The sequence below is a fragment of the Rattus norvegicus genome, chromosome 1, assembly GCF_021556685.1.
Source record: "Rattus norvegicus strain SHRSP/BbbUtx chromosome 1, alternate assembly SHRSP_T2T, whole genome shotgun sequence".
Lineage (NCBI taxonomy): Eukaryota > Metazoa > Chordata > Mammalia > Rodentia > Muridae > Rattus > Rattus norvegicus.
In genome coordinates this window covers 148,035,832-148,058,880 of record NC_141534.1, presented here as the reverse complement: position 1 = coordinate 148,058,880, position 23,049 = coordinate 148,035,832, and the positions used below count along the sequence as shown (strand labels likewise).

General features: G+C 47.9%; 2 protein-coding genes across 8 annotated transcripts in view; both read right to left on the bottom strand.

Annotated features, from left to right (window-relative positions):
- Window positions 1-202: 202 nt before the first annotated feature.
- On the bottom strand, window positions 203-6,018 carry LOC148007739 (uncharacterized). Of its 4 annotated transcripts, XM_087607355.1 has the most exons (7): window positions 5,722-5,956; window positions 4,981-5,016; window positions 4,655-4,785; window positions 4,341-4,524; window positions 2,313-2,534; window positions 1,553-2,135; window positions 203-1,207 (listed from the first exon to the last, which is right to left on the bottom strand). In XM_087607355.1, the coding sequence occupies exons 3-6, from the start codon at window positions 4,673-4,675 to the stop codon at window positions 1,930-1,932; spliced, it is 633 nt and encodes a 210-aa protein (XP_087463481.1). In that variant the 5' UTR covers window positions 4,676-4,785; window positions 4,981-5,016; window positions 5,722-5,956; the 3' UTR covers window positions 203-1,207; window positions 1,553-1,929. The 4 variants fall into 4 exon arrangements, 1 of the variants encoding a protein (XP_087463481.1); XR_015651841.1 differs by lacking the exons at window positions 1,553-2,135; window positions 2,313-2,534; XR_015651839.1 differs by lacking the exons at window positions 1,553-2,135; window positions 2,313-2,534 and having other exon boundaries at window positions 4,679-4,785.
- Window positions 6,019-9,051: 3,033 nt separating this feature from the next.
- The window catches only part of Whamm (WASP homolog associated with actin, golgi membranes and microtubules), a 28,652-nt gene continuing 14,654 nt past the window's right edge, over window positions 9,052-23,049 (bottom strand). The window contains exons 4-11 of one of the 4 annotated variants that reach the window (XR_015685307.1): window positions 21,362-21,531; window positions 20,120-20,285; window positions 17,789-17,926; window positions 16,733-16,920; window positions 13,624-13,710; window positions 13,366-13,461; window positions 11,413-11,893; window positions 9,094-9,756 (exon numbers count right to left, since the gene is read on the bottom strand). Coding sequence is in view for 2 of the 4 variants with exons in the window: in NM_001130728.1 (NP_001124200.1) it covers window positions 9,464-9,756; window positions 11,413-11,893; window positions 13,366-13,461; window positions 13,624-13,710; window positions 16,733-16,920; window positions 20,120-20,285; window positions 21,362-21,531 (1,481 nt within the window). In the remaining 2 variants the exon portion in view is untranslated. 4 annotated transcript variants of the gene reach the window in all.

The following is a 23,049-nucleotide window of genomic DNA, read 5'->3' as shown; positions in this document are numbered from 1 at the left end:
ATTCATACTGCTTCTGAATCTTGGAATGCTCTGTTCCAATCCTGTGCCTCTTCTTAGGTCCAGGCTAAAGGTCCCATAAAATCCAACTACTCCTAGGGGCATTTCATCCTCTGAATAACTCTGACTGAAAAGCTCTCAGGGAGAACTTTCCCTCGGGATGGAGACCCTCTAACTCCAAAGACCAGACCGAGACACCACAGGATGCAATCAGCAAGAGGATTTGGTTTATTGTCGGGATACACAGGCACAGGCACCTGCGGGCGCTACAGTCACTCGGGGGACTGGCGCACCCCACAGAACCAAGGATGGGCTTTTATAGGATTTTGGGGAGCAGAAGCAAGCATACAGAAGCAGATGCATGGTTACAGGGATATAATTGGTGGATTCTAATATGGCAAGGGTTTAGCCCGGGGGCAAGTTTCCTAGCTACCTTCCTGAAACATAACGACTGACTCGGCCCCCCCAAGGGTTCAGCCTGGGGGCAAGTTTCCTAGCTACCTTTCTGGAACATAACAGCTGACTCGGCCCCCCACCAGGGTGTGGGACCTCTCCCGGGGCTTTTCTCATTGTCAGGTGCTCAACTGTAGTCGTCCTGTTGCCAGGCCTTCAACCAAACACATCTTGCTTGGCAGCCGCTGTGTACTCAGTGTTCTAACCTTTCCCTGAACCAGTCATCTTAAGTACAGCCTTGCAAAATGGCGTTACTGCTGCTAAGCTGGGGTCTTTCATTCCCCCATTTTTTTTGTTAACTTTGAGTGAAATCTTTCACTCGACTTGGTCAAGAAATTTCTGTCTGGTGGGGGCTTATTCCCCCACTGACTCTAGGCCACAAAAGGACTAGGAGGAGCCACGTAGGAGTTTTAACTTTAAGGGGTTTGGAGTGTGCTGAACTCTCCATGTCTGGGGTGTAGTGTTGTGATTAGTCAATTCCTCAGACCGGACTGCCTTGACGTGTGGTGTGTGGATCTAAGCCGAGACTCCGTCTACCTTTAGGGCGGTCGGGGTAGTCAGGAGGACGGTGTAGGGTCCTTTTTACCGTGGCTCGAGATTCTTGGTCTGGTGTCTGTGCACCCACACGGTGTCTCCAATCTGGAACGGGTGTGGCACCACCTGATGCTCAAGCTTGTCCTGGTAAGCAGCGGCCAAAGGTCTCCAGACGTCTCTCTGTACAATCTGTAGGGCCTGTAAATGGGCCCTCAGAGAAGGGCTGTCAGCAAAATCAGCAATGTTTGAATCAAAGAAATGGACAAATGGGGGTGGTGTTTTATATATTATTTCAAAAGGAGTTAGACCATGGGGGCCCGGGGTATTCCGGGCCCGATATAGAACTAGGGGAAGGAGGGCCACCCAATCCTTTGAGCCAGTTGTAAGCGTTAGTTTGGATAAAGTCTCTTTAATTGTTTTATTTATGTGTTTTATCTGACCTGAACTCTGGGGTCTATAGGCACAATGTAATTTCTAATCAATCTCCAGCAATTTGGCCACCAACTGACTTACTTGGGAGACGAAAGCGGGCCCGTTGTCCGACCCCAACGCTTGAGGCATGTCATACCTGGGAAAGATTTCCTCGAGGAGCTTCTTGGTGACCATTTTTGTAGTCTCGTGCTTCGTGGGGAAGGCTTTGACCCATCCTGAGAAGGTGTCTACAAACACTAGGAGATACTTGTATCCATATATATCTGGTTTAATTTCAGTAAAATCAGTTTTTTAATGGATGTCGGGACGGTGTCCCCTAGGACGAACTCCTTGTCCAATCATGGTCCTTCCCAGGTTAACCTGAGCGCACGCTTTGTAACTCTCAGTCACCTTTTGTATCGCTTTGTCCCAATTAAAAAAAAAAACAGATTTATCTCTTCTCGATCTAGTAAGGTTTTTATCTTCTTATGTAAAAAGGAGATCAATTCAAAAGTCCTTTGTAGACCCACTGTTTTAGTTGAGGGTGGTAGATGGCCCCCATTTTTTTAGGAGCTCTATGTCCTCATGGGCATAAACCCAACTAGTTTGTCCCACTGGTGGGGGCGTGAGTTGGTCTGGGCTATTTAAGGGCAAGATTTGTTTGTTCATGGCCGCTTCTCGCGCCGTGGCATCGGCCAGCCGGTTTTTTCGTGCCTCTGGGTTGTGCCCTTTTTGGTGTCCTGGACAATGTATAATATTTAGTCTTTTGGGCAAGAATAGGGCTTCTAAGAGGGCCAGAATTTTAGCCATATCTTTACCCTCATATGTGAGCAGCCCCCGCCTCCGGTAGATCTCCCCGTGGGTGTGTGCCGTGGCAAAGGCATAACGGCTGTCTGTATATATATTTAGCCTCTTACCTTTTGTCATCTTGAGCGCCTGAGTCAAGGCGATGAGTTTAGCCCGTTGTGTGGAGGTACCAGCAGGCAGGGCTTTTACCCAAATCACTTTGTCCTCCGTAGTGACCGCAGCTCCAGCCTTTTGCTCTCCCTCTGCCAAGAAGCTGTTGTCATCCGTGTACCATGTGTGGTCAGCATTCTGAAGAGGCTGGTCCGATAGGTCCGGCCTGGTTCCATGTACTTCTGCGAGGATTTGTAGGCAGTCATGTTGTTTTGCCTCCTCTGGTAGAGGAAGCAAGGTGGCAGGATTGAGGGCGACTACGGGCCCAAACTGAACCCGTTCTGCATCCAGTAACAAGGCTTGGTGCGAGAATTAGAGAGCCAGCGGTCTGGGGGCTGCTTTACCAAGGCCTCTACTGCGTGGGGTGTTAGGATGGTGAGTGGCTGTCCCAAAGTCAATTTTTCAGTGTCCTTGATCAGGACAGCAATAGCAGCCACCATCCTTAGGCACGGTGGCCAGCCGGAGGCCACAGGGTCCAATTTCTTAGACAGGTAGGCCACAGGGCGTTTCTAGGGTCCCAACCTTTGTGTTAGGACCCCTTTAGCATACCCCTGTTTTTCATCGATGAACAGTTCAAAAGGTTTGTAGGAGTATGAGGGTGGGATGTTGAACCCTAAAGTCAGGAGCAAATTGTAAGGGTTTGGAACAGTCAGATGAATATCTTCTATCCTCTTGTTGACCTTTTTCAAGTCTTGTACTGGCCTATAATCTCCAGTGCCAGGTTTCTTACAGGCAGAAGAGGCGTATTCTAAGGCGACCGGCAGGGGATTAGGATGTCTTGATCTAGAAGCCTCGTAATGTGAGGCCTTATACCTTGATAAGCTTCATGTGACAGGGGGTATTGTTTTATGGAGACTGGAGTTGTAGTGGCCTTTAACTGTGTAATTAAGGGGGGCTGTTGGAGCGCCAACCCCATCCCACCAGTCTCTGCCCAAGCCAGTGGAAAATTCGTGACCCAAGTGTCTATTTCTAGGGATTGTGGCTTGTCCTGTCCCGGTTCATATAGTCTATATTCATCCTCTAGTTGTAGGGTTAGAACTTGAAGGGGAGTTCTGTGGGGGCCAGTTATTTGGGCCCCTCCTTCCTCAAAATGAATTTAGTTTGGTGAGCAGGTCACGGCCCAGCAGAGGGTACGGGCAGTCCGGAACATGTAAGAAGGAATGGGTCACCTTACCAGTAGCCAGCTGAACCCGGCGGTCCGTAGTCCATCGGTATTGTTTCTCACCAGTAGCTCTTTGTACCCAGGCCGTCCGGTCGCTGAGTTGTCCTGAAGCTTGAGTGAGGACTGAATGCTGGGCTCCTGTGTCTACCAGGAAAGTAACCGGCTGCCCCCCAACTTTAAGCGTTATCCTGGGCTCAGGGGGGGACTCCTGGCCCTGACCTCCCTAATCTTTATCTAGAGCCAAGAGGGAGGTTCGTGGTCGAGGCTTTCGGGGTCCGCCAGGCTTCTTGGGGCACTCTCTGGCCCAGTGTCCTTTCTCTTTGTAATAGGCACATTGATCTTTATCCAGCTTTAGCCCCTTTCGAGCTCCCCCCCCTATCTCCCTTCCTTTTTTGGCCCTGAACTATGGCGGCCAAGATTCGACTTAGTTCTTTGTTTCTTTTTTTATCTCTCTCTTCTCTCTCTCTGTGAACTCTATCTTCTTTTTTTTTTTGTGTCTCTCTCTTATTAAAAATCTTTTCAGCTTCTTTAAGTAAATCCTGTAATGTATAGCCCTGTAAATTTTCTAACCTCTGTAACTTAGTCCTGATATCTGGAGCAGCCTGCCAGATGAAGGACATAGAGACACTCGTCATTTGTCCTGGGTCATCTGGGTCATAGGGAGTGTATATACGGTAGGCCTCCTTAAGTCTCTCTAGAAAGGCGGAGGGAGTTTCCCCTGTTTCCTGTAATACCTGTTTTACCTGAGCCAAATTAGTAGGGCGTCGTGTAGCCCCTCGGAGACCCGCTAGAAGCAACTGGCGATAAAGGCGTAGGTGTCCCTTACCTTCGGCTGTATTAAAATCCCAGTTTGGTCTCTTAAGTGGGAATGCAGCATCAATTTCCTCAGGCAGCTGGGTGGGACGCCCATCATCTCCCAGAACATGCTTTCTGGCCTCTAGGAACACTCTTTGTTTTTCTTTTGAGGTTAAGAGAGCCTGTAAGAGCTGTTGGCAGTCATCCCAAGTAGGCTGGTGGGTAAGTAAAACAGATTCTATTAGGTCGGTGAGTGCCACCGGATCTTTGGAGAAAGAAGGGTTGTGTTGTTTAAAACGGCCAGTATTGGGTCTGGCCACCGGTTCCCTGTCTAAGTGGGAAAACCTGGGAGGTTGAATCTGGCATCACCTCGCGCTTATTGCGCAATCTCCCTGCGACAGGGGAGAAACCCTTATCAGACTGTGGCCCGGCAACTGATCTGGCCGGCAGCTCTGCCTCCTCCGTTTTAGCCGGACCTGTAGGAGAGAAGATCTATGAGAGGGGAGTTTGGGTCTGCCGGGAGGACAGGTTTCTTAAGACGTGGCCGGCAGACCGGGCGGGGCCGAGGGGACAGGCTGGGGGTTGAGGGGAGGCCAATTCGGGTTCACGAAGGGTTCCGCCCGGGGGGGGGGGGTTAAGGCGAGACTCTCTCAAGTGATAATATAAGAAACCTGGTCAGGATGTCCGTGGACGGCCCGATCTTTAACCTGTAAAATAATGATCTTATTAAATGTGTCATTCACTGGCCATCCCGCTCCGAAAGTGGGCCACTCAGATGTGCAGATAGTCTGCCCTTTTCCTTTTTTTTTTTAACCTCGACAGACTGGTTGTGTGCCCGGTCGTGGACGTCTTTCTAATGATCAAGAGTGAGACTTAGGGGCGTTGTTAGGGACTGTCCCATGTTAGTTCTAAGGAAGATTAGAACACAGAGAAAACAAACAACACCAACAGTCAAACAAACAACAGACAGGCGTGCTGCACGGCTTTGGTACCAAACTGAAAGCAAAAAGTCAGATGGAGGTGGCAAAGGTCCGGGGCCCTCTGAAAGCCAAAAATACAGACAGAGTGCCGTTAGTCCGGATCTTCCTCCTCTCCCAGATTGGGCCCCGAAAAGTCGGGCCCCAACACCCTTGGAACGTCTTCCAGGGCTGCGGGGCGAGAAGTCCGAGCTCGTCAGCTCCTTCTTCGTCCCGCCCAAATTCCAAACAACCTGGCTGAGCACTCACAGAACAGACCTGGCTGAGTGCTCACAGAACCTGGCTGAGCGCTCACAGAACAGACTTGGCTGAGCGCCCACAGAACAGACCTGGCTGAGCGCTCACAGAACAGACCTGGCTGAGCGCTCACAGAACAGACAGAATAAGGTAGAACGAGACAAAATTAGACAGACAGACAGACGTCGGCCGGCTTACCTCCCAGTGGGTGGTCGGTGGTCCCTGGGTGGAGGATCTCCTTTCCCGGCCAACGCACCAAATGAAAAGCTCTCAGGGAGAACTTTCCCTCGGGATGGAGACCCTCCAACTCCAAAGACCAGACCGAGACACCACAGGATGCAATCAGCAAGAGGATTTGGTTTATTGTCGGGATACACAGGCACAGGCACCTGCGGGCGCTACAGTCACTCGGGGGACTGGCGCACCCCACAGAACCAAGGATGGGCTTTTATAGGATTTTGGGGAGCAGAAGCAAGCATACAGAAGCAGATGCATGGTTACAGGGATATAATTGGTGGATTCTAATATGGCAAGGGTTTAGCCCGGGGGCAAGTTTCCTAGCTACCTTCCTGAAACATAACGACTGACTCGGCCCCCCCAAGGGTTCAGCCTGGGGGCAAGTTTCCTAGCTACCTTTCTGGAACATAACAGCTGACTCGGCCCCCCACCAGGGTGTGGGACCTCTCCCGGGGCTTTTCTCATTGTCAGGTGCTCAACTGTAGTCGTCCTGTTGCCAGGCCTTCAACCAAACACATCTTGCTTGGCAGCCGCTGTGTACTCAGTGTTCTAACCTTTCCCTGAACCAGTCATCTTAAGTACAGCCTTGCAAAATGGTGTTACTGCTGCTAAGCTGGGGTCTTTCATGACCATATATAGGATTCTGTTTTGTTTAGGTAGTTGAGTATCCCAGGATGGTCTTGACCTCCGTCCTCTCACTTTTGTGGCTGGCGTATTTCCTTTATTATTAATCCTGTTTTGTTACCTGTTTTTGTGAAGTGGACCTTGTACATCACAGCCTGTGTGGAGGCCGGTGACTGTCCAGTGAAAGCACGATGTACTTGGGGGTACACTCGAGACTGGTAAGCCCTGTCTCACTTTAAGTCGGGATTTTTGAGTGCAGCCCCTGCCTGCCCCTTGAGGTCCTTTTTATAGGAGAGATAAGGAATACACCGGGGCAGGAGTTGGCTGTTCTTTTTTTTTTTTTTTTTTTTCCGGAGCTGGGGACCGAACCCAGGGCCTTGCGCTTCCTAGGCAAGTGCTCTACCACTGAGCTAAATCCCCAACCCCAGGAGTTGGCTGTTCTACATCATTGGAAAGACACCAGGAGAGGGAAGGAGCAAGGAACACGCACAAGCTTAGTGTAGGTTGAAATATATGCCGTTTACATCAGGTTTAAAAAACAGGACTTATGCTCCATGATAAATAAGAACCTTAACTTGTGAGGACTTCACACAGACACCTTAACCTGCATGGGATAAACGGGAACTTCCTCTTAAGTGTCCGTCTGAACTGCAAACAGAACCCCTAAGCCTGCAGGGTACATATTTCCTGCTTTAGTCTCAGACGTGTGTGGTTCCAAGGATGAATTCAGGTTGACAAGCTTGGTGGCATGTGGCTTTATTTATTGAGCCATCTAACCTGGCCTGACGTTACAACGTAATGTGTATGTTTGTATGTGTGCCTGTGTGAATGAATGCATGTGCGTCATACGCATACAAGTGGCCATGGAAGCCAGAGGGGGTGTGGGATCCCCTGGAGCCAGATTTGCAGCAGGTTGTGAGCCTTGCAGTCATCTGCATCAGGGGCTCTTACTGCCTGAGCCACCCTTAGGTCCCCAGAGGTCAGTGCTTCTGAGGAGTTTCAGAGCAGCTGCTCTCTGGGTCATCAGCCCACTTCAGAAGGGCTTCCCAGAGCAATCAGAGTTCTGACCCATAATTGTTCCTGTCTGAAAGAACTACATAGGTGGAGATGGAGAAGAGCCTGAGGAAACGAATGTCCAGCAGCAGGCCTAAAGTGTGACCAAGGGTCTCTGCGGAATCCCTGCGATCTGTCTCCTAGATGGTCTTAGACTAAGAGCCCCAGAGGAACCTGTGACTACTAAAAGGCTTATGAGCGGTTTACCTGCATGGTCTGGGTGGATCCCGTGTACTCCGTTTTCTCTGGCAGAGATCGGAAGATGCTGCCAGTGTGTATGGCCACCCCAGACTCCATATCCCCAGTCAAACCAGCTAGATAGGAAACCCCACCCTGCTAGACTATTCACTTATCTTTTGAGACTGGGTCTTGCCTGTCCTGAGCTTGCCTAGGGCTTATGACAAAGCCAGGGATGGTGTTGAACTCTGGATCCTTAAAGGTTATGCACTGCTGAGCCTGGCTATCCGCCATGCTAGGAATTAAATTCAGGGCTTCGTGCATATTAGAGGCATGCACTCTACCAAGGAAGCAATTCCAGTCACCTAAGTTTCAGAGCAGGACTATGGGGGACAGAGACCAGCAGGGTGGAGACTGGGTTAAAACCTGCAGGGGCAACAGCCGGTTCTCTGAGTAAGTGATCAGGCAGCGGGGCTGGCCCTCACCTTGTATATCAAGCAGCAATGCTTAAGAGACCACTGGGAGGTCAGACTGCAGAGGGCACACTGCCCTCACGTTCCTGAATCCCAGAGGCCAGAGCATGGGTTACTTGAGGGCTTAGCTGAAGTGGCTGGGGTGAGTGGTAAGGGAAATGAGTGGGAGAAGGTTCTAGAGAAGTTTGCAATACTAAAACACTGGATTAGGAACTTTGGGAAAACTTGTTTGTGAAAAGGGTCACTTTTTGAAGGCTTCTCAAAACCTTTGGCAAAAGCAAGCTGAGTTAACCCAAACCTGATGCAGCTTCCCGACACCTGCATTACAATCCTGAAATTGCAATACAGCATGGGAACAAAAAAAAAAAAAAAACTAAGACAAGCAAAGTCCTGTGAAGCTGTGATTCGGATGGTTTTTCAAATACCAAATTCATTCTGGAGGAGCAGGAGGCCTGAGGCAGTGACTAAAGCCCCCCTGAACCTGCTAGGGAGCAGGTGCCGAGGCAGTGTGAGCCTGTGTGCTTCCCACACACCAGATGTCAGAGCCAGGCTGGCAAAGAGGAGCCTTCAGCCGTGTCAGCCCAGGGCTTCCTGACAGGTGGCAGCCACATCTCCAGCCACAGGTCCAAGTACAGCTGCTGAAGGGCTCAGACCTCTCTCCGTCATGCCGGCAGGGACTGGCCAGATGGAATACAGAAGAAACTGAAGGTCTTTGGAAACAAGAAACGTGGGTTCATTTAGTTTGGTAGAAATGCAGGATTGAGGATTGGGGTGAGTGGTTAGAAGCACGGAGGTGGGGGCAGTGTGAGCAGCGACCAGGCTGCTGCTGCTGCATATTGTCCAGCTCCATCCCTGACTTAGCATGAAGTTCTCAGGAGAGCAGTTCCTGAGGTGGGCGGTGCTGGTAGTGCCCTTAACAGTTGCTCAACTGAAATCTTGGGAAATTTTCAACCCAGTAGGAAGAGCTTTGCTTTCATGGTCAGAGACCATGTTCTCCTAACACAGATGCACTATAAATATTGTTTATTATGAGTTTCTGTGTTCAGTACACAAAATAACATTTAAATATTTAAGTATTTCTGGGATATATACAATTCATTCTGATTATTGCTAAAATGGTCACATTCAAGCCTTGAAGTGTGAGGAACCAGTGTTCTATGCATGGACGCTGTCTAACGTGTACCACAGGCCTGTCCCTGCAGGGTCAGTGACTCTGGAGTGGACAAAGTACTGCTCCCATATCCAGCCTACCCACCAGTGGATGGTGTGTGACAGTCAGCACTCCTCACTGTCCTCCCAGTGTTAAAGGCTTCCCAGGGAAGCCTCGCTGACCCAGGCAGGGTTCTGGGCCTGCCTGCATCTGTCAGCCTAAAAGCCTAGCGGTCCCACTCGACAGGGCTCTGTTCATCATTGTCCTCCTCTGAGTCAGCAGACACTTTCTTGATTCTCTCCAGGGCTTCTCTGATGCTCCTCTCCAGGTCGCTGGTGCTCTTCTTGCTGGGGTCCACATTGGGGCCTGTGTGGACTTTCTTCAGCTGCACCCCCTGCCTGATGGCAGCCAGAACTTGTTCATTGACCGAGGTGCGGGGAGGGGGCCGGGCGGTCATTTCTACTTTCCGGAGAGAGGTCCTGCCCTGCCGGAGAGAGGCCAACACTTCATCCATAGAGCCTGAAATTAGAGAGCAAGTATGGTGAAGACCTGGGCTTCCAGAAAACATGGCAGTTCATGCCGTGATCTAACGGACACACATGCCAAAGGGAAGCACTGACCGCACAGACAGACCAGCTCTCAGCGCACACTGTTTCAATCAGGACAACTTGACAGCTGAGGGGTTATCTTGCTTCCTCAAACCCATTGTAAGTTCCAGACCACAGTATAACCATCTCTGCTCACATGACGTAAGACAGACACCCTGAGGAGTAGAGAATCTGACCCACAGGGCAAGACTGAGCTCCCTCTAGATTGTACCTGACATTCCCTTTTCCATTAAAACATCCTGAACGCTCACCCCACATTCCTCTACCTCAGTCTTGGCAATTACTCGGTGACATCACCTCCCCGTGACGCAGGTGGGCAGGTTTCTACACAGGAAGGCTTAGAGTAATAGCTTTGTCATCGTCTCAGTGAGGCTGAGGAGAGGCACAGCACATTTCCTGTACAGTGTGCTGAATTCCACACACCTTACCTGAGGGGCTAAGGGCTCTATTTTTGAGGGTGTAAAATGCTGTCAAAACACAAATTAGCTAAAAGTTCCAAGACACTGGGGAGAAGCTATTTTTCAAAAACTCTGGCACCCCGAGACCATGAGGGGGTGAAACCTTTCATCACCTGCCAGACGCAGGGGCATGAGTAAAGCTATTTGACATCTGCCAGGTGAGCCTTCAGGATTAACACTCATTCTAGCTGGGACTATGGCTAACAATGACTTCCATTCTGGACTGGAGATCTCACCTAATGGAGATCTCGTGGAGAACAGATTGGGCTGGTCCCACAGTTGAGAGCTCTAATTCACACTTTTTTAATCTCTAGTACCACAGAGTAGTGTAAGTTGAACAGAGCCCTCAAAACTGTGTGTATCCAACCCAAGACCTGCCCATATCCAAACTCTAATCTGGGCAGACAAAGACCAGCCACACGGTGTTGCAAGCCTACAGATGGGCTGCTTGCCACCTGAGCCTGTTGGAATTTTTCCTTCAGACCTTGTTCTGAACACACTGAAGCCCCAGACTAACCAGCGTGTAACTGTTCCACAGGCTTCACACTCACCCCTATCCCTGTAAGTATGTGCTAGGGGGAGCAACTCAGCCAGAGCACAGCCATTCACCAGTTTCTCTAAGACAACCCTCCCCGGTGCAGTAGGCATTGAGTCCTGGCAGATTCAGGAGAGAAAGTTTCCCCTGAACGTAATGTCTAAAGCGATGATAGAATTATGCATGAGAACGTGGCCCTTGCTAAACAAATGCTTGAGTGTGTTTAGTGTGAAGACAAAAGGTGGCGCACTTTTCTGGTATTCTCAGTTAACTTCAACACTTCAGTTCTGTGGATGACTCAGGGATGTAACAGCGCCGGTCACAGCTGTACTGAGAAACTCTGGTAGTTTCTGAAGAACAGGGAAGCCGATCTTTGCAGAGACGTGGCTTCAGGCTGAGTTAGCATTTGTCAGGTTGTCTTGTTTGTACTAATTGCAATAGGAGAGTACTAACAAGACTGATGGTGGCATACTCTGAGACAAGATAACTCTGAAGAAGATTCTAAATTGAAACTAAGAGATGTTTTCGACATCTTACGAACCCAGAGAGAGGGGGCAGAAGTGCAGTGGGTTACCTGGACGCTGGAAACCCTCCTGGCAATCAGACCCTCCTGGTCTTCTGGCAGACATATCACAGGCTAGAGGGAACGGCTGGTCCTCTGTTGCCAGAGTCTGGAACCCTATATTCTGATGAGTGGTACCTTGAAAAGAGGGCAAAGCAGAGGGAGGAAGAAGTGGTGGAGGAGGAAGTGGCGGAGGGGGGGGAGGTGGTGGCGGTGGTGCTAGTGACATCTCTTCACTGGATCCGGAGAGCGTCTGGTCACTAACAGGAGCAAGGGCCAGGCCAGGGGCACTGCCACAGGGATCTTGATGCTCAGGGGGTTTCACAGTGGCTTCAGGTAAGGGAGAAGCACTTCTGGTTTTGCTGGAGGCAGGATGAGCTGCGGTCTTGTGCTGAGCTGTTGAGAGCCTCTTCTGAGAGCATCCACCTGACAGGTTTGACAGCATGGATTCTGAGCAACTCGTTTTCAGTGCAGACCGAGGAGCTGGACCCTTCTGAGGATGAAAAGCTAGTGAGAGACTGGCCACCATCCAGGCCGTCAAATGGTGCAACTCTGCAAACAAATCTATAAACCAACACTGCCCCGAGCATCCCCTGGCAAGCACACTCCTGAGCCCGCTTCATGAGTTCACGGACCACTGCCCAAGTGGCAGGAGCAGTGCTGCCTTGAGGTTGGAACCACCCTGGGCCAGAGTGACGCACTATCTTAATAACCAAACAAAAACCCACACAAAACAATACAAAAACCTAAAAGCAAAACCCCACAATTATGTTTGCTTTTGGGGGAAACTAGCCTAAACCTGCCACAGCTCAGAACCTGCTTTGACCAAGCGGCCATAGTACTTTGTGTAATAAATGAGGACGGAGAGGGGGCACTGAGAGGAAACGCTTGTCACCCCAGCGGGGGCACTTTGGTTGTACTTACAGGCAGTGCTTCCTCCTTGGTGACACTTTGGAGATTACAAAGAAAGAGGAAGCTAGGTGGCTCAGGCAGACAGAGTGCCTGGGCAGAGAGCCTGCCTTCACCCCAGCGTGCACAGACAGTCGGGTGTGCTGGCAGGAGCCTGTAACCCCAGAGCTGGGGAGAGCTATGCTGAGCTCCAGGCTTCAAAAAACAAGATGGAATGCGTCTGAAGACTGACACCTGAGATTGTCCTCTGACCCCTCAGGCATGTGTGCTTAAACATACACAAGAAAAATGAAACCAAAGAGAAGCCAGCTAACACCAAGGCAGCAGGAACCCAACCAGGCATGTTTCAATGCTGTCAGTAGCAGCATGGTGGCACACACTCATGCTGTCACCAAGCGTGCAGCACACACACATACAGCAGTTGGGATGACCCAGGAGGACTGAAGACTGGGCTTCATTTTGAACGAGCAGGGCTCCCATATGCTCCCATATTTGAAGGCTTTGTCCCTAGTTAAGGGGCTGTTTAGGAAGGATTAGGTGTAGTCTTACAGGAGGAAGTAGTCACTGGGGGTGAGCCAGTCAGGCCCCACCTCTCTCTCTCTGCCTAATGCTTGTAGATCAAATGTCAGCTTTCGGCCTCTGCTCAGTGCCTGCCTGCTGCGCTCCAACATGATGACACACACAAAGCTAAGCCCCGACAAATGCTTGCTTTTTTTTTTTTTTTCCGGAGCTGGGGACCGAACCCAGGGCCTTGCAAGCGCTCTACCACTGAGCTAAATCCCCAACCCCAAATGCTTGCTTTTTTAAGTAGACTTGGTCATGCTCTCTCACCACAGCGACAGAAGGGTAACTAATAGGCTGCATCTTAAGACCCTGCCTCAATCAAAAGAGGAGAAGGCAGCTACTGTGGCCTTGAAATTCATGTTCCCAATTCATGTTTTTATCCATAATAGCATTTTAAAATTCTATGTTGTGTGTTCATAATGTGTTATACTCTTCTCTAGGGTTGGGGAGACTCCCCAGATAAATGTGCTGAGTGATCATTCTAGAACGTACCTCCCTATATGCTCTTAGCCGCTCCAGTGTTTTCTGGCGTTCATGGTCTATCCATTCTTTTTTCTTTTGTTCCTCTTCTTTTATTTTGTCTCTTTTCTATATGTAAACAAACACATCCTTGTATAAAATGCCCATAATTCCAGTTATGTATATATTTACTAGGAAGGAAGACCCACCCTCATCTGTCCCAGCTGCGTAGTTTCCACAGGCTAGCCCACTGTCACACGACAGCTATGACTTGTTCTCTCAGGTACTTACCATCTGGATGCTGTGATGGTGGTGAAAATGTCTCACGTTTTGTTTGGCCTGTTGCAGTCTAAGCTGATGATTTTCTCGGCAGTGATCCTGGTGAGAGAATTTCAGTCACACATGTGGTTGTTAGTAAGACACGGGCTGGAGTAGAGTTGAAAGCATTGCCCTTTAACTAATACGTAAGGTGGTTGGTTTTTTCAGTGAGGGCCAATAAGAGGTCCTCCTCCATAGTCTTTTGACAAGGGCAGCCCACAGGTTCCCAATGGAGTGCATTGAGTTAGTGTCCCGACCATCTGTTCCATTACATTTAGTTATGCTGGTGGGGGACCAACCATGCACATGCACCACAGCATGTGGAGGTCAGAGGACAACCTGCTGGAGTCAGCTGTCTCCTTATATACATGGGTCAGCAGCACACACTGTCTTGGGGTGCCACAGCCATTCTAATGTGACTGTGTAAACCCATGTCTTCATACAATAAATACTAATTATATTTCCAAACCCATAGCCCGCCTAGAAACACTTGGGAAGACCATGTTTAAAACTGTACTTCCTTCTCCCATGCTGACCACTCACTATAATGCTTCGTATACAGTGGGGAACGCAGTAAGAACGAATACTAACATTCACTATCTTTTCAACCTGAGCCATGGTACTATTTTACCCTCGTGTAACTGTGAGATTTGTATCACTAGATTATCTTCCTAACAAATAAAAAACCTGAGCTAAAGAGAAATTGCAGGGGCTGAGTGCTCTCTGCTCTTGCAGAAGAAGAGTTCAGTTCCCAGCACTTACGTGGGGCAGCTTGCAATGGTCTGTGACTTCAGCTCTAGGGATCTCATGCCCTTATCTGGGATCTCCCATCTATGTACACACACACCTACATCTGAAACCTGCCCTCAGCCCCATCCTGTTAACCCAGTAAAGAGCTTCTAGGCTGGGCAGAGAAAGAAACACCATTTGCAGGATGCTGGCTATGCTCCCACTCACTCTGAGACAGTGGCTGTCATCCTGTGGGTCACAACACCTTTGTGGCTGGGGATGGTGGTGGTGGGGGGGGTCAAATGACCCTTTCATAGGGTCATTAGCCTAAGACCATTGGAAAACAGACATTTACACTACGACTCAAAACAGCAGCAAAATTACAGGTGTGATATAGCCTCAAAATAATTTATGGTTGGGATCACGCCAACATGAGGAGCTGTATGAAAGGGCTGCAGTGTTAGAAGGCTGAGAACCACTGCTCTAAGAGAGCACATTGTCCTGTCTTCCTGACTGAGATGAGGCTTCTTCCATCTACCGTACCACAGTGGCACAGAACCAGGGGCTGAGCCACACTGCCCTCGCTCAGTCTCTCTGAAGTGTAGGGCAAAGGGCAACAGGCTGTGGAGAACAGCTCTAACCCGAGACTATGGCTCACTAGCACAGACTCCCAAAGACACTATTGCAGGAAATGACTTTTGTGTGGAAGAGTGGCATCCTTAGAGGCTAGAAAGGAAGAGGAACTGGGCATCTGCCTATAATCGCAGCCGCTCGGGAGGCTGAGGTCAGCAGGATGGGGCGGAGCACCTGCGTGATGAGCAGTCCCTTAGGCAGACAATGCTTTAGAGCTCCAATAGGAAAAGCACAATAAACATGGCAATTACTGTAAAATGCAGGAACGTTCTCTTCTGTTGGAAAAATTCTACTTCTCAGTGTTTTTATGTAATTATACTATTTAAGGATTAAGGGAGCAAATGAGGGTCTGGAGAGGTGGGTCACTGGTTAAGTCTTAGCGTTCAGGAGGCAGAGGCAGGCACAGCTCTGAGTTTGAGGCCAGCCTGGTTTTGAGTTCCCTGTTTCAAAAAGAGCACTAACTGTTCGATTCCCAGCAGCAACATGGCAGATCACAACTGTACATAAAATAACCCCAGTTCAAGGGGACTGGACACCCTCAGACACTCACAGGCAAAATAATGAACATGAAATTTTAAAAAATGACATTTTTAAAAAAGAAAGTGAATTAGTTTCATTCTGCTTTGTTTTTGCATGTTCTTGCCTTACTAGTCTTTTGTTTGTTTTGAGTTTCACCTTTCAGTTTTATTTTTTTCATTCATTTTTTTTTGGTTCTTTTTTTCGGAGCTGGGGACCGAACCCAGGGCCTTGCGCTTCCTAGGCAAGCGCTCTACCACTGAGCTAAATCCCCAACCCCTCAGTTTTATTTTTTTAAGAGACAGAAAGAACAAAATTGCGTGGGTAGGGAGGTGGGGAGAATCTAGGAGGAGCTGAGAAGGGAAAACATGATCAACACATACTGTATGAAAAAAAACTGCAACAAAAAATCTGCTCTCTTTCTTGTTTTGTTTCACTGGATGTAAAATATGAAGTGAGATGAACACTGCGTCTGTGACCAGCTTTAATACATAAAGAGGAATAGAATGTCATGCTGCACGTTTCTCCTGTGACACCGGGGATTGAACTGAGAATCAATCCTATACTTGCCATCAGTGTCTCCTGCTAAACTAGACCTGCAGCCACTTCTTCAATTGGAAGTGGTGTCTCTTAAGCTCCCCAGCCTGCCTTGACCCTGCCCCAGCTCCTCGAGTAGCTGGGGTTCCAGGCCTGAGCATCAGCACCACACCCAGCTCCCTTTCCGTCTGTTTTCATTTATTAAGTGTCTGTGGGCACTCTTCTCTGTTAGTGTCTGTGGGCACTCTTCTCTGTTAGTGTCTGTGGGCACTCTTCTCTGTTAACTGTGTGTGTGGTCAGAGGACGGCTTCTTCCCGTCATGGGCTTTGAGACTAAGCTGAAACTTTATGAACTGCATAAAGTGCTATGCACTATGTGCTGCACTTTATGAACATCTCATGGTCCCCACTCTTATTGTGATGATGAAAGAACTATGCTTCTAGAAGGCATTCAACAAACAATTACTGAATGAAATAATTAAAATCCAGACATAAAGACAAACATTGCAATCTTGAAAGAAACATAACTTTCTAACATTTTAAGTACATTTAGGTCTAGCCATTGAGATCAAACACACAGAGCATTAATCACTATGTGGGTAAACCTCTTAACCTTGTATTAACAATGAAAGCCTAGATGGGAGGAGGCAGGCAGCTCGCCACGGTACCTTTCTGTTCCTGAGTTGGGCTCTCCTGGAGCAGATGCGGCCCCGCTGAGCCTCCAGCTGCTGGCACTGCTGACTGAGTGCTCTCAGCTCTCTGTTGTCACCAAGGTGCAGCTCCAGGTCAGGAGCCAGGCTCTTCAGCTCCTCAGGGCTTTCACATGGGTCGTAGTAGACCACTTCAGCTTGTTTCTCTAAAAAGATTCATGATTTTCTTAGGCATGTTTTACTATAAGAAATAATTCAAGGGGTTGGGGATTTAGCTCAGTGGTAGAGCGCTTGCCTAGGAAGCGCAAGGCCCTGGGTTCGGTCCCCAGCTCCGAAAAAAAAAAAAAAAAAAAAAAAAAAAAAAAAAAAAAAAGAAATAATTCAAAAACTATCTTTAAATGTAAAGACTGCTGTAATTGCATAATGTAGGGGAAAACAATATTAATATTACATATACACATTTATTATATAGCTGCACAAAGTAACAATGTTCTCTAAAACATGTTCCATGTGCTGGAAATAGCATTTTAATGGCCACATAGTATTCACTAGAACATTCTCAAAATGTCCCAGTGTTCTGTTATTTCTGATTTTATGGTGATAAGTATAATGTGTGTGTGTGTGTGTGTGTGTGTGTGTGTGTGTGAGAGAGAGAGAGAGAGAGAGAGAGAGAGAGAGAGAGAGAGAATGTCCGTGCGGGCACCCACGTGCTTGCTCACTTCTTCCTTAGCAAATGGAATGAGCGCTCAGGGTTCTTCACACCTACTGTCTAAATGCCCCAACACAGCACAAACTGCCTCACCAGTCTTTACTCTTGACTACATATTAGTTTTTAAAAATAGACGTGGCAACAATTCCAAACCCTCAGAAGCACACAGAATAACAAGTTTTCTATCTCTTTCCTAAACCTGAGTCTCAAAGGAGAATGTCCTTCCAGATTAACTTTTTTAAAATAAAAGGGTCCCCTAAATATACAAAGTGTTCACAACTGATTAAACCAAATGCCGAGGCCCTGTGTGAGAGCCATGAACCGGAAGGGGCTTGGGGAAGAGACTGAAGGGTAGAGAGACCTACCATGATCTTGGGTGAGAAGGCTCAAAATTGCAAGACGACAATTCTCCCCCAGTAATCTCTAATTTTAAGCACAATCCCAATCAAAATTCCGGGGAGTTTTTGTTTGTTAAAAGCTGCCAAAGTGATTCTAAAGTTCATCTGGAAGAATAAAGAAGTGAGAAAGTCAGAGACCATGGAGGAGCAGGTAGCGGGAGAGGCAGGGGCTGACATCGGTGTTACAGGTGAGAAGCAACATGGAACCCACACCAGGAGGCCTCACAAGTGAGTGCAAGAGAACCCTCAGACTACATCACTGGTGCTGGCTCTGAGTCTGAGAAGCAGCAGGAGACAATTTTTTAAATCAATGATTGATACCAATTTGAGGAGAAAAGTTTCAATTTTACCATTAGTATGACCAACAATTAAATAAAATCTTTAATGTAGAAAATACTCTAAAATATTAGATACACATGGAGTGATTGGTTTTTCAGCTGCAGAGCCTAGATACATTACAGCAGGGGTGTACCATGCTGAGGTCCCAGCATAGCTGTGGCCATTTTGTTCCACGCCTGCCAGCCATTGACACAGAGAAATAACTTGACTCAGAGCAGGGTCAAGCTGACCGCATCCCTGCTGTGTTCCGTATGAAGTTTGTTAATCTTAAAAAATTCCGCGAAGCTTTACGTAGGAACCTTCAAGTTCGAGGTCAATATGAACTGTCTTGTGTAAAATGGCTTTAGTCAGAGCTGACCACCGGGAAACACGTCCTGCACCTGCACAGGAGCTCATTATGGGTTTTGTGGATTTTTCCTTTAAAAGACTGATACAACAATTAGGCACGTGAGTCCTTTCTGTGGTCCTGAACATTCAGTCTTGGGTGTGCATCAGTAAACTATTTCTCACTTCGCTGAGCTCAGTGTTCACGTGGTTTGTGTGGTGATTCCTGAACCCCACAGTGCAAACCTGCATACCCAGCAGTTGGGAAATGAAGGCCACCACTGACTACACAGAGATCCTGAGTCAGGGGGCCAGTTACATCAGTGTGCCTCCAAACCAAAAGCCAGAAGAATCGATGACACTGTGTGTGTGTGTGTGTGTGTGTGTGTGTGTGTGTGTGTGTGCGCGCGCGCGCGCGCGCACGTGTCTGTAGACACCACAGTGGGAGGATAACTATTGGGAGAGAAAGATGACATGGTGTGGGTAAGAACAAAGATGGGTAATGGGGTGGCAAATTCGAGCAAAGCACAATGACATGCATGTATAAAAATGCATTATAAAGGGGCTGGGGATTTAGCTCAGTGGTAGAGCGCTTACCTAGGAAGCGCAAGGCCCTGGGTTCGGTCCCCAGCTCCAAAAAAAAGAACCAAAAAAAAAAAAAATGCATTATAAAACATAAAAATAGAGCCAGGCCATGGCAGTGCATGCCTTTAGTCCCAGGACTCAGGACACAGGCTGGTGGCTCTCTGTGAGTTTGAAGCCAGCCTGGTCTGCAGAGCTATTTCCAGGACAGCCAGGGCTACACTGAGAAATGCTGTCTTAAAACAACAAAAACATTAAAATCTCAGTAAGGAAGCTGATGTGAGGTGTGGCGGTGTATGTCTGTGGCCCTAGCCCTCAGCAGGGCTGTGGAAGGAGAACTGCAGTGGGTTTGAGGTCAGCTACGCTACATGGTACCACTGCTTCCGTGCCCTTTCGTGTAGCCTCTGAGGGTTTACAAGCCAGGCCTTGGAAACAGCAGAGGGGGGAGGAAAGCATCTCAAGTGACTGTTAATGTCATTTTGGCAGACATATACTAAAATGTTAAAGCTTTGCCCTTAACCCAACCATTCCATCTTTAGAAATTTATCTCATAAATTATCAGAAATCCCTGCTTCACACAAGGACACATGCAAAGAAAATTGTTTACTGCACCGAAGTTCAAGACAGGAAGAAACTAGAAATCACAGCATGCCTGAGAAAAGGAATACTATGCAGCCATTAAAATTCTGTGGGTATTATATTATTATTATTATTATTATTATTATTATTATTACTTAAATGAGTTTTATGTATTGGGTAAAAATAAGGTTACTTGATAGAGTTTATGGTTTTGCTTTTAAACGCTGATATTCACTTTTCCATTGTAGCACATTTTAAAAACAGCAAATTGCTTTCACTGAGTGCCTCTATGTAATGGGCATAGGATTTCTTTGTCTCTTGTATATCTGAATAGACTGTTGAGTAATAAAAACACTGAAGAGAACTAAAAACATTCAGTAGATATAACTGGTCATTTATAAGGAGAAACTGGTAACTGGTCTGTTTCTCCTCAAACACGTGGCTCGCCTTCCTCTAAGAGAACACTAACGTTACCTGCTATAAGTCTCTTAACAGAGTCCAACCGTGTGACAAGGATCGTCTCCTCATTCCTCAGTATCTCAAGCTTAACATCATATAACTCCAACTGCGTCTCGTAATACTGGATTTCTAGCTCATCCACAACACCTACATTCTTTCCTTGGTCTGGAAGATCTTCCACCTGGTTTGTAAGGAGAAACAGATTGGGTAGCATAGCGAGAGAACTGCAAAGCATTCTGGCTGTCCTCTACTCTTCCGTGGTGCTCACTGTCAGACAGGAGACAGCAGAAATACATCAAGAGACACACTCAAACTCATTCAGCATTTTCTTTTTTTTCGGAGCTGGGGACCGAACCCAGGGCCTTTCGCTTGCTAGGCAAGTGCTCTACCACTGAGCTAAATCTCCAGCCCCCATTCAGCATTTTCTACACACACTTCACCTTATCCTTTAAGCAAATCAGCATGTTCATGGTTTAGAAACACAATGGCAATGAGATCGTGCATGGGTAGAGGGTGTTACCCAAGTTTGGATGTTGGCACTCTAAACCCCAACGGGGTTGGAGGGAGCCTTTGGAGGTAATTAGCTTTGATGAGGTTGAGGGCGGGGTCTTGTGGTGGAGAAGGTTCTTAGTGTGCGTCCTCTCTCCATGGACACACAGCAAGAACAAGTGCCACAGACAGAGAGCCCTCACCAGACACTGAATCCCAAGACACCTAGGTCTTGGGTATCTAGTCTCTGCAGCTGTAGAAACAGTGAAATATCTTTGTAGTCACTCCAACTATGGTATCTTCTCACAGCAGTTGGATCTAAGACAGCTACTGACAAGACTGCTTTAAAGTCCCAAGATTATGGGAACTACTTACCTGACTGTGATCCTAAGAAGAAGAGCCATTTAGTTAGGACAGGATGAAGCCTATGCTTAGCCATGCTGGGCTGGGCTCAGTGATGGGGAACATGCTTAGCTCCTGCATGAAGGAGTTGGCTATACAGGACACTGCCACATGCATGCACATGTATGCACAAATGTTTGCATGTGTATGTACATGAGTATGTACTGAACATACTGCTGGACTGATTTTTAAAGTGAGTCCCCACTTCAACCCTAAACTCAGAGTTAGAGAACCAGGAAAGGAATCTTCCTGGCCCACCCACTGTGTGCTGAGAAAACCAGAGCGCTCATTAGCAACGCCCAGCATGGACGGTCAATCTAAATGACGACATGGTGCTAGAGAAAGGTCTATTTATTTTTGCCTTACCTTCCTCTGGATTTCAGCCTGTCTGTGTTTTAGACACAGCTCTTTGGCTCTCATAAGCTGCAGAGTCTCCCGAGCTAACATGAGCTTGAGGTTTTCTAGCCTGGGCATGGCTGTGGCCCAGGCAGCCTGGCCAAATCTCCTCTGATCCTGCTCCATTTGCTTCTGCATTCCTGAGTTATAATTAATAAAGTTAAACAAAACAACAACTCATTAATGAATCCTGAGTTCCTTGTTGACTCTTATTACTAAAACAATTACCACAAAAAGTAACACAAAGCCACTAATGGAAAACTTCAGGTATTCAATTTATGTGCAGGACAATACACACTCATGACCCACCTTACTGAGAGCCCTGCTTTTTTTTTTTTTTTTTTTTTGGTTCTTTTTTTCGGAGCTGGGGGGACCGAACCCAGGGCCTTGCGCTTCCTAGGCAAGCGCTCTACCACTGAGCTAAATCCCCAACCCCGAGAGCCCCGCTTTTTTTTTTTATACCTTGGTCCAGACTATTTCCGTAGTTAGACAGGTTCCTATGAACAGTCTGACCAACACCGGGACCATTACTCTGCTTTCAGTCTAACCCCAAATCCTAAACACTGATGTGCTGGTCAGTCTCACCAACTTGATGCAAACAGTCGCCTGGGAAGAGGATAACAGAGCAATTGACTCCATCAGCCTGTCCTGTGGGCATGTTTGTAGGTCATTTTTTTGACTTGTATAAAAAAGTAGGATGTTGACAGCCAGAGAAGCAGCCTCCAGCTCCAGCAGGCACTCACTGACAACCCAGGACCACTGTGGCCAGGGAAACAGGTAGGTTAACTAGATCGCCTCTCCCTTACCCTCTCCACAACCCCTAATCTTATTCCTAGGTCTGCAGCAGAGCGTCTGCTGAGGCCTCTCTCCCCCTACCCCCTCCTCCAGGAAATCACACAGATCTTCCTCTCCAAACTCCCCTCCCTGCTTTATCCCAGTCCCCAACTCCAGCAGGCATTCTCTGGGGACCAACAGGCAATTCTAGCCAGGGGAGCAAGCAGGCTAACTGTTGATCTCTCCCTCAGCTCCTCCAAATCCCCCACTCTCATCTCCAGCTCTGTAGCAGACCACCTGCTACAGCAGAACACTAGGCTTTCCTCTGTCTAGTGAACCCCCCCACACACACACACACACACATCCTCTCCTAGCCCATCCCTATTCCTAGGTGTCAACTCCCAGTACCTAGAAACACCTGGAACCCACAGTGGCCATACCTCTCAGGGTCCCAGAAGAAATTCCTACCCAGCAACACATAGCCACCAAACCCCAAGAACCAGAGAGGGCAAGAGAAACCAAGGAACCAAACACTCAACAACAAAGACAAGAGCAGATATCAGACCCTAGAATTGCAACCACCCCCAGCCCAGATGCCTAGACACCAGCAAAAAACAACAACCAGGACAATATGTCTTCCCTAGAGGCCAGCAACCCTAACACAATCAGCCCTGAGTAAAGACAAAGATGTTAAAATAACCTTTATGGCTATGATAGAGATCCTTAAAGAGAAAATGAATAAACCCCATAAAGAAACCTATGAAAACACAAACAGTGGAAGAAAATTAATAAAACAGTTCAAGGCTGGAAAGTACATAGAAACAGAATCAATAAAGAAATCCCAAACTGGGGGCTGGGGATTTAGCTCAGTGGTAGAGCACTCG